Source organism: Enhydra lutris, unplaced genomic scaffold, assembly GCF_002288905.1.
Source record: "Enhydra lutris kenyoni isolate GAN:26980312 unplaced genomic scaffold, ASM228890v2 scaffoldscaffold377, whole genome shotgun sequence".
NCBI classification, from domain to species: Eukaryota; Metazoa; Chordata; class Mammalia; order Carnivora; family Mustelidae; genus Enhydra; species Enhydra lutris.
In genome coordinates, this window is record NW_019154461.1 from 1 (window position 1) to 10,906 (window position 10,906).

General features: G+C 44.0%; 1 gene segment (V, D, J or C); it reads left to right on the forward strand.

Annotated features, from left to right (window-relative positions):
• The first annotated feature begins 905 nt into the window (after nt 1-905).
• Nucleotides 906-1,400, forward strand: LOC111140273. The segment is given in 1 exon segment: nt 906-1,400. A coding segment is annotated over 1 exon segment (495 nt).
• The last annotated feature ends 9,506 nt before the right edge of the window (nt 1,401-10,906 follow it).

The following is a 10,906-nucleotide window of genomic DNA, read 5'->3' on the forward strand; positions in this document are numbered from 1 at the left end:
AGGCACCTAGATTTCATTTATTGTTTAATTCAAGACAGAACAGAAATAATGAACTGAAAAGATAGAATAATTAAAATTCAGGATTCAGTCTTCCCCTAGGTCCAATGAGGGTCCCACATGTCTCCCTGAGTGAGGAAATTCTGGGCCTGTCTTCCATCTCTTCCATCTCTCATCTCTCAGGACCTTGCATAGCTCCAGGACCCACATTCAAGTGTTTGCCGTGTCCTTAACCATCTGCAGGAGAAAAATGGCTTCAGAGCTCGATGTTTTCCAGTCAGAGGTTTTATAAAAAGTTGGGCTCAAAGTTCTCCACTTTCTTTTTGTGCCTTCTAATTTTTTTGCCCTTCCCTGCCTCTAATTATTTGTTTTCTAGCATATTTTGTTATTTTACCAGGGTTATTGGTATGAACAGCGAAGCTCATCATTTCTGGAAACTGAACCCATTTAAAGACATTTTAAAATTGAAAATGCAACCTCTTCATTCGGTCTTGTAGCAGTTTGTCATTTTAGAACTTCTTAGTTGTTCTCAGAGCTTCTAAGTTGACTTTTGTGTGTTCCTGTTGTAAACTCTATTTTGGAGTTATTTTTGGCTCCTTACATTTCCACTGGGTACTTTCAAAACCTACTGCTTATGAGATTTGCTTCTGTTCTCCCTGACTGCTTTGCATAAACCCCTCCAGTCCCAGGCCAGGCTGTATAAAAGGGGCCTTTGCTACATGAGCTGAGCTGCGTCGGGCAGGCAGGGGCAGCAAAATGGCGTCACAGAGGCAGGTCCTAGTATCCTTGTTGCTGTGGGTCTCAGATGAGAAGCTGAAAAGTGCCAAAATCCTTCTGGAGAAATGTCATTTTAAACAACATTTTAGGATATATAATGAGAAACACTGGTTATTTCTGAAATTGACCCAATGATGTACTGCCATGTGGTACCATTAGGAAGCACGTTTGCAATGACATATTTCAGTGTGACTGGGATAAAGTGTGTCTGTATCACTATTTTTCTGATTAAAGATGCCCGTGGGGACATCACGATGACTCAGTCTCCAGGCTCCCTGGCTGTGTCTCCAGGTCAACGGGTCACCGTCAACTGCAGAGCCAGTCAGAGTGTTAGCAACCGTGTAGCCTGGTACCAGCAGAAACCTGGGCAGGCTCCCAGGCTCCTCATCTATGGTGCATCCAACAGGGCCACGGGCATCCCAGACCGGTTCAGCGGCAGTGGGTCTGGGACTGACTTCACCCTCAGCATCAGCAACCTCCAGGCCGAAGATGTGGGGGACCATTACTGCCAGCAGTATGATAGCTCTCCACCCACAGTGCTTCAGCCTCAAACACAAACCTGCTCCCCGGGGCTGAGGGTCAGGGAGGCTTTGCTGCACCAGCTGCTTCCTCTTCACTCAGCCTGAACATGTGCCTTCCCCTATCTGCCTGAGAAGTCACTTCTCCTGACTTACTCCTTGAAGGGCTTGTAAGGCCCAGCAGAAAATGAAGGGATCGGACTTTTCCTGCATTCCCCATCCCTTTTTTAAAAAAGATTTTATTTATCCATTAGCCAGAGGGAGAGGGAGCACAAGCAGGGGAAGAAGAAGACAGAGGGATAAGCAGGCTCCCCACTGAGCAGGGAGTCCAAAAAGGCACTCCATCAAGATGCTGGGATCATGACCTGAGCTGAAGGCAGCCACTTAACCAACTGAGTCACCCAGTTATCCCTCCTGCATCCCTTTTTGTGGGAGGTTAGTGAAGACAAATGCTGTGAAGATGTCTTAGGGCTGCTGCCAGGAGTTTTTGTGCCCCAGGAAGATGTGTGTTTCCCAGAGTCCCACGGCAGGAGTGAGTCAGGAAGGTCTGTCTTTAGCCTCTGACAAAGAACCATGAACTTTCCACCTGGCAGATCAGTTCTCCCTTCCTGCTCTTCTTGGACTCTGGGACATTTCTCTTTTATTTCCTCATTCTTTTTTCTTCACCCTCCATCACCCTCCCACTTTGAACCTTCCCAGGATGAAGGCTTTGAGCTCTCCTATTCAGAATCTCCCACGTGGAAGGTAGTGTCCCTCTCACTTTTTCTTCCATGGGCCCTGTTTCCCAGCCTTCCTGGGCAGTGTCCTGGACATTCATTTCTGCTCTGGCTCCTTTCCTACCTCCCTTCTCTCTCCTCTCCATTTCTCCTAGGCATACTCATTCTCACAAAGACAATTCTCTCATTCTTTTTTTTTTTTTAAGATTTTATCTATCTATTTATTGCTGGTGGGGAGGGGCTGAGGGAGATGGCAAGACTCTCAGGCAGACACCCTGTTGAGTGGGGACCTGACCTCCGCTCTGTCTCACATGCCTGAGATCATGACCTGAGCCGAAAATGTGTTGGACGCTCAACAGAATGAGTCACCCAGGCGCTCTGATTCCCTCACTCTTCAACCCTGTCACTTTAGGAACATGGGACACTGTGCCTCAGCACCTTTTTCATCACTTGTCACCTTTTTCTTTAAGGTCATCCCTGGGCATTCAGCTCCAGGACCCCAGGACTATGGCCTCAGCTAAAGGCAGAGGCTCAACAGACTGGGCCACCCAGGCGTCCCTGAGATGCTCAGGATTGTAATGATGGAGAACTTGTCATGATTTTCTGATGGTGGAACTAATGCATGGCCACAAGAGTGACTGATCAAGATTGGGTGCGGAAGAGACGATTGGAGTAGGATCAGCCAAACAACTGAGAGAGCAGGTAATGGAAGGTCATATTCTGAATACACTGAAACCACCAGGAATTGTGACAGGCTGAGAGAGCCTGTAGGAGGCGGGAGCTAAAATATTCCAGAAACCAGGAGAGACCTTGGGGCTGGTGTTTGTCTGCAATAAGGAGTGATCTTAGAGTGGCGTAATCTACCTATCTTGATTTCAAACATTGTTCTTCCACTTTCTAGGCAGGCCTAGAAGTCTAGAAGTGGCTGAAGGGGGCGACAGAAGCCCGGTGAGCAGGCTGTTGGGGAAACACAAAAGCTCAGGGTGCTTTCACAAGAGACGGTTGCGGGGGGGCTACTGTGCATGTAAGTGGTTTGTTGGGTAAGCGTCTGGGGAGAAGGTGTCCAGGTGGTGAGTCCTTTATCTCTCCCGACTTCCATATTTTTTCTTTGCCACCCTCGTATAATCTGCCTTCACTGTTCTTTCCAAATTTAAAACGTTTTCTAGTGACAAAAGTAGCCTGCTCTTTGCTCCTGGTTTTGCACTAGACAACTTTTTTTTTTTTACATGTTAAAAATATGTTGGGAAAAGAATAATGCGCATTGGTTCCAGCACAAGGATAGACCCAGATCTAGTGTTTTCTCCTTCATGAGATGTTTTTTTTCTGGATTAAAATTTGAATGGCAAAGCCAGGAAATAGGAGTGCTCAGCAGACGGAGACTACAAACTTCTGGTAGAGAGGAGGTTCTGCGTGGGGATGGCTGTTGGAGGCAATGGGAAGGGAGGTAGGGACCTGAGTGGAGAGGGCCAGACTAGGGCTGTCATGACTAGCACAAGACTCAGAGAGAGGGCTGAAGTCTGATGTGGGGTCCTGTCATTGTGACAGTACATCCTGATGTTGTAAGACCGAAGTCAGCCATATTGTCATTAGCTTGGGGGCTGCAGATGGTATGAGTCAAGTCTGTCCTAGAGCCACTGCCTCTGAACGGGCAGGCACCACATTAACTCAGGTGGAAGGGAGGTAAATGAGAGCCTTCAGTCCATGCTGGTGCAGGCTAAGGAGTGCTTCCCGGCTGCGTGGAGGGGGCTATCAGTGGCCCTGCAGCTGATGGAGACTCTCTCCTGGGGAACGGCCAGGGGCCCAGCAGCTTGGGACAGTGTCATGTACCCACCAGAAGTTGCCATCAGAGGCACATTGGGCTGATGCACAGATGCTGTGTTTCTGTTAGAGCCAGAGTGGGCCTCCCAAGGTGAGGCCAGGCCCTAAGAAAGCCTGTGCAGTTGGTGGCATTCATTTCCTGTCCCCTCCCAATACCACTCTTCTCAGGAAGCACGAGGGTCTCCCCTGAGGGAACTCTCAACTTGGGGACATTCTCTCACCTGGACCATAAGAACAGGAGCCTGAGGGTCTGACACCATCAGGCTGGCTCTTGTCCTCCCAAGGCTGCTCACAACTTCTCCATGGAAAAGACCCAGTGAGTAGCATCAGCCCTTGATGGAGGCAATAGGGGTGGGAGGTTGATGCAAATCCCCATGGAGGACAAATGCAGAGCTGGCAGAGTCCACGGTCGTGGTGGTACCTCGTGGTGCTGCCTGCCGGGCACTTGCCTGGGCCTCCTGCCATTGCCTATGCCTTCCCCTAACAGATGACAAACAACTAGAATGATCAGTTAGGCGATGGTAAGTCCCATGTGGCTCAGCCTGCTCCTGTCTGGGAAAATTCACTGGGAGCCATGTGGGAGGGCATTTTGTAGAAGATGAAGAATTAGTTCATGAGAAAGTGTTGAGGTGATAGAGGATGTGCTCTTGTCCTCGGAGCTGGGATTCACATGGGTTTGTCTTCTGGGCTTTGTCCCAGTACCTGCACATGACATGTCAATGTTAGAGGCAGGGTGAACATGAACTTGGGCACAGGGGGTTCTCCACTCTGGGCAGGAGTGACTGCTCTGCCTGGGAGGGCTTCAGGAAGACAGGGCATTTGTTTCCAGGACTGAGCAGATAGAGTCCTGGGCTTATCCACACTGAGGCAAGTTCCTTGATTAGTGTCTGTTCCCAGCCTTCACAAGGTTCCCTGCTCAGCCCTCTCACCCTTTCCAGGTCCTGAGGACATGTCAGGACTTCATTTGAAGGTCTTTTACTCAGCAGGGCGGACTTCCTCTCCCCATCAGAACCAGGCCACCCTAGGTAACTCTTTTATAATCCCAAGGCTTTCTCTTCCTGACAGTAATTACAACTTGAAATACATTTGTGGGAGGCCACGATAAGGCTTGAGACGAGGACCAAACCAAGCCCTGACTTGTGCCTCCTTTAAAGGCTGAATAGCCGAACAAAAGGCTTAGGTTGATAAAGTCAAGTAGCACTGAGAAAGGGTATGTGCTATGTGTTGTGCGCTCACCTACGTGACTTCCCACATGTTTGCTAGTCAGATAGAAATGATTTGGTCGGGGTCATAAATTCTTGCCTGGTCCTTGCTGTCCTTGCACAGGCCATAAACTACACCATTGTAAGATTGTGCTGTGCTTACATAAACTATGTCTTGAGTAGCCTTGAAGTTAGTACATCTGGCGCCAGAGGGTCTGCTATTGGTGCTTGGGAAATAGATAATGGGAAAGCTTGAAGGGTTTTCTGTGCATGTTGCAAACTCTTTAGTAATCAGCTAAAAATAGATACCTTCTTATGATTGTTTCTGTTAGCTATATAATGCCTTGCTGCCTTGAATAAAATTGGCACTGCTTGGACATCATCCACTGTGTCCCTCCTGTCCCCATCTCTTTACGTTTCGTCTTTGTCTCACCATCCTCTTACCCTCTCGACCCTGGTCGAGTTGTCATGCTGGCTGCGACAGACAAACCAAGAAACAGACTCTTAACTATAGAGAACAAAGTGGTGGTAGCCAGAGGGAAGGGGGGCCACGGAATGGGTGAAGGTGGTGGGGGTTGAGAAGTGCACTTGTGCGAATGAACACTGGGCAATGTATGGAAATAGTCAATCACCACATTATATCGCTGAAACTTATGTTAACACTGTAAGATAACTATACTGAAATTCAAGTTTCAAAGAAGAAAAACAGTTTTTAAAAGATGGAGCACTGCTTGATAGGTTCCTTTGACTTGACCTCATGCCATTCATCTGAGGTTGTATTCCTCTAACAAAACACGGGAAGCTCAAGGTCATGGCTCAGTGATGGATGATACCCACCGTGGATGTGTGCAGTGGTGTTAAATGACATAGAATCTGAGGCTGAGAAGAGAGAAACAGGCAGGCATGGGAAAGTGATGCCCTGAAGCATGTCCTCACTTTCTCAGCACAGGATCCCTCCAAATCTGATAAGCCAAAGACTTAAGAGGTTCCTGTTGCACCAACAAAGGAAATTGTCATCTTTTAGTATTTGTGGGTTCTGCTCCTGGTCTCCCCAAAGAAGCAATGCTTTCACATTTACCAAAAGTCAAAAGGAGTCCACGGAAACTCAAAGAAGAGGCTCTCTCTCTGCACTGAGCTCGCAATGTACATTTGCTTGATATAAGAAAATAACCCAAAAGGAGCATTTGGGAAAAGAGGAGAAAAAGGAAGATATTTCCCTGGTTTCTGACATTAAAGTCATACAGCCCTGTATATAGTAGAAGCTTAACATCGGGAACTGCAATGTCTTTCTACAATGTCTTTTGTTTAACAATTTGCAACTTTTTATGTAAAAAATGGATATACCCCAACACAAAAGTTCCTTTGTCGGAACACTCTCTTCTTTGTGAACTGCCTATCCCACACAGCTGTCCTAATCTGAGCTCTAGTAAAACTGTGCTTTTTTTTTCCCCAAAAATTCTAAAGGGTTTTTCGTTGTGCATCGACGGCATCAATCTCTTGAATTTAGTGGTTGGAATTGCTCGAGCTGATGGTGCATGGGTTTGGCCAGGTGGCACTGAGCATTCAAAGTAGAGGAAAGAGGACTGGAGCAACCACTTCTGAAAGCTTATCTTCACCCCCACCCCATGCCAGTCTCCAAGCACAGTTCATAATGATATTACTCTGTGAGATTCAGCAAGGACTTTTTTTTTTTATTTCAAGTTTTTACTTAAATTCCATTTAGTTAAAATAGAGTATAATATTAGCTTCAGGAATAGAATTTAGTGATTCATCACTTCCATACAACACCCAGTGCTCATCCCAGCAAGTGCCCTCCTTGATGCCCATCATCCACTTAATCCACCTTCTTGCCTACCTCCTGTCCAGTAACCATGAGTTTATTCTCTAGAGTTAAGAGTCTGGTATATGGCTGGCCTTTCTCTTTTCTTCCTCCCCATGCTCATCTGTTTTGTTTCTTTAATTCCTTATGTGAGTGAAATACTATGGTATTTGTATTTCTCTGAATGACTTATTTCTCTCAGCATCATACACTCTAGCTCCACCCACATCATTGCTACGACGGATACATGAATTCAGTAATGTCGCAGGATGTAAAGTCAACGTACAGAAATTGGCTGCATTTCTATACACCAATTATGAAGCACCAGAAAGAGAAATGGAGGAATGGATCCCATTTACAATTGTACCAAAGGCCGTAAGACACCTAGAATATAATTAATCAAAGAAGTATAACATCTCTACTCTGAAGACTACAGAACACTTATGAAAGGAACTGAGCAGGACAAAAAGAAATGGAAAAACATCCCACACTCATGGACTGGAAAAACAACTACCATGAAAACGTCTATAGGACCCAAAACAATCTACACATTTAATGCAATTGCTATTAAAATGCCACCAGTATTTTTCACAGACCTAGAACAAACAATCCTTTTTTTTTCTTTTCAGTGTTCAAGAATTCATTGTTTATGCACCACACCCAGTGCTCCATAGAAAAAACAATCTTAACATTTTGATGGAACCACAAAAAACCCTGAACAGCCAAAGCAATCCTGAAAAAGAAATGCAAACCTGGAGGCTTCAGATTCCACACTTAAAGCTACAATACAAAGCTTCAGTCATCAAGACAGTACGGTACAGACACGAAAACAAACACATACATCAATGGAACAGAATAGAGACCCCAGAAATGGACCCAAAACTACCTGGCCAGTTCATCTTTGGCAAAGCAGGAAAGACTATCCAGTGGAAAAAAAAGAGTCTCTTCAATAAATGCTCTTGGGAAAACTGGGCAGCTACATGCAAAAGAATGAAACTGGAACACTTCTTAACACCATATACAAAAATAAATTCAAAATGGATGAAAAACCTAAACGTTAGACAGGAAACCATCAAGATCCTAGAGGAGAACACCTTGGTCATAGCTTCTTCTTACTAGATGAGTCTCTGGAGGCCAGGAAGAAATAGCTTTAAAGAAGCCTATTTTCTCATATTGGTAGTATCTGACTTTCTCTGGAAGGAAAATCTGTCAAATCTCTTCCCCTGAAAAGTGATGAAAATGAAGGCTCACAGAAGTTACATAACTTATGAAGTCACACAGGCATGAGTGTTTTGCAGCACTAATAAAAGTTCCTATAAGAGGGGCACCCACGTGGCTTAGTAAGTTGAGCATCCAACTCTTGAATTTGGCTCAAGTCAGGATCTCAGGGTCTAAAGCCTCAAGATCTCAAGATCTCAAGTCTCATGATCCTTTGCAGCTGTGTGCTAGGTGTGGATCCTGCTTTAGGTTTTCTCTCTCCCTTTTGATCAGCCCTTCACTCTTCTCCCCCCACTCCCACCTGTATGCTCACTCTTGCTCTCTCTCAAAAGAAAAAAAGTTATCATAACAATAATAGTTCACTGAGGGATATTGTGCTAAGCCTTTTGCTAATCACTGTACATAGGTTATGGCATTTTATTTCATCATAATCATGTGAGGTCATATTATTGTGTATAAACAAAGAATAGGAATCCTGAGGAGAAACATTAAAATCATTTATTCAGCCATATTAAAAATTGACAAGATGAGATGAAACAGAAGTGCAAGTAAGTTATTGCTTTCTCTTTGGGAATAGTAAGAGAAACATGTTTTATCTTTATCATGCATTCATCCCATCTAATCCACCTCTATGTGACTTGCTTTGCTGGCAGAGCCCGTCTTCATTCTACTAAACCATTTCTAGTGATGGCTGGGCTACTCCAGAGGCTCTCTGTAAAGGTTTTTGGTATCAGGACATGAGATGGTCTGGAGGCAAGAACGACCCATCTTTCCCTTGGAACTGGTAGCTTCTTTCCCACCTCACTGAAGTTGGCATGACATCAAATGCCAGGAAGGGATAATTTCTCTTTAACTAGGTTGTCTAAAGTCTCACAACTGTGATCTACTGGGCTGAACTATCCTGAACTTTCTGGCTTCTTCTATTTTTTTTTTCATTGAGTACCAAAAAGTTCTCTCTTTCTTTTTTTCAATTTATTTTTTTAATATATTTTCAGCATAACAGTATTCATTGTTTTTGCACCACACCCAGTGCTCCATTCAATCTGTGCCCTCTCTAATACCCACCACCTGGTTCCCCCAACCTCCCACCCCTGCCACTTCAGACCCCTCAGATTGTTTTTCAGCGTCCATAGTCTCTCATGGTTCACCTCCCCTTTTAATTCTTTTTTTAAAATTCAAGTTCAATTAGTTAACATACAATGTATTATATGATTCAGGGGTACAGGTCTCTGATTCATCAGTCTTATATAATACCCAGAGCTCATTACAACACATAGCCTCCCTGATGTCTATCACCCACTTACACCATCCCCTACCCACTTCTGTCCAGCAACCCTCAGTTGGTTTCTTATGAGGAAGAGTCTCTTATGGTTTGTTTCCCTCTCTGGCATCACCTTCATTATTTATTTTCCTCTCTCCCCCTATGATCCTCTGTTTTGTTTATTAATTTCCACATATCTGTGAGATCATATGATAATGGTATTTCTCTGACAGACTTATATTGCTTAGCATCTACATTGTTGCAAATGGCAAGATTCCATTCTTAATGGCTGTGTAATATTCCATCATATATATATATATATATATATATATATATATATATATATATATATATATATGAATCACAGCTTCTTTATCCATTCATCTGTTGGTGNCATTCTTAATGGCTGTGTAATATTCCATCATATATATATATATATATATATATATATATATATATATATATGAATCACAGCTTCTTTATCCATTCATCTGTTGGTGGACATCTGGGCTCTTTCCATAGTTTGGCTGTTTTGGAAGTTGCATCTATAACCATTGCTCTGCAAGTATCCCTTTGGATCACTACATTTGCATCTATCGGGTAAATACCCAGGAGTGCAATTGCTGGGTCAATCAGTAGCCCTATTTCCAGCTTTTGTTCCATACTGTTTTCCAGAGTGGCGGCACCAGCTTGCATTCCCACTAACAGTGTAAGAGGGTTCCCCTTTCTCCACATCCTTGCCAACAACTGTCATTTCCTGACTTGTTAATTTTAACCTTTAATGCTGGTGCGAGGTGGTATCTCATTGAAGATTTGGTTTGTATTTTCCTGATGCCAAGTGATGTTGAACATCTTTTCATGTGTGTCTTGGCCATCTGGATGTCTTCTTTACAGAAATGTCTGTTTGCGTCTTCTGCCATTTCTTGATTGGATTATTTGTTCCTTGGGTGTTCATTTTGGTAAGTTCTTTATGGCTTTTGGATACTAGCCCTTTATCTGATAAGACATTTGCAAGTATCTTCTCTCATTCTGTCAGTTTTCTTTGGATTTTGTTGGAACTTTCTGGTTCCTTATTATTATCTGTGATACTGGAAGTTTCCAATAATAGCAATATGACAGAGGATTCATTTTTGTAAGGCAAGACAATCAGTCCCATCAATGAGCAAAAACAGGTAAATTTCACTTCTTTTCAAAGAAAGGTTGAATGAGAAATTTGGGCTCTGACAGTTTTCAAAGTGGACTGTCAGGTGCCTGAGGCATACGTCTCCAAAGTTTTGTGTCTCTGCAGTCAACTGGAGGAAGTTAAAGTGGGGTCATATGGGCCAGGTCTCCTTCCATTTGAGAGTCTTCCACCTTTTCTCCTCTGTTGAAGAGACTGGGTTGAAAATATCCTCGTTCTGCTATTCCTACTTTGCTGTTTTAGATGAAAGTTATACAACTCAGTGTTTCCTACTCATAAATTGATCATTATGCCAGAACAACCTGGGAGAGTTAGTACAAATGCAACCTCTTAGATCTGGTTTCTAGCAATTCTGATTCAGCTGGCTTATGTGGGCTCTGGAATCTACTTATGAAAGTCA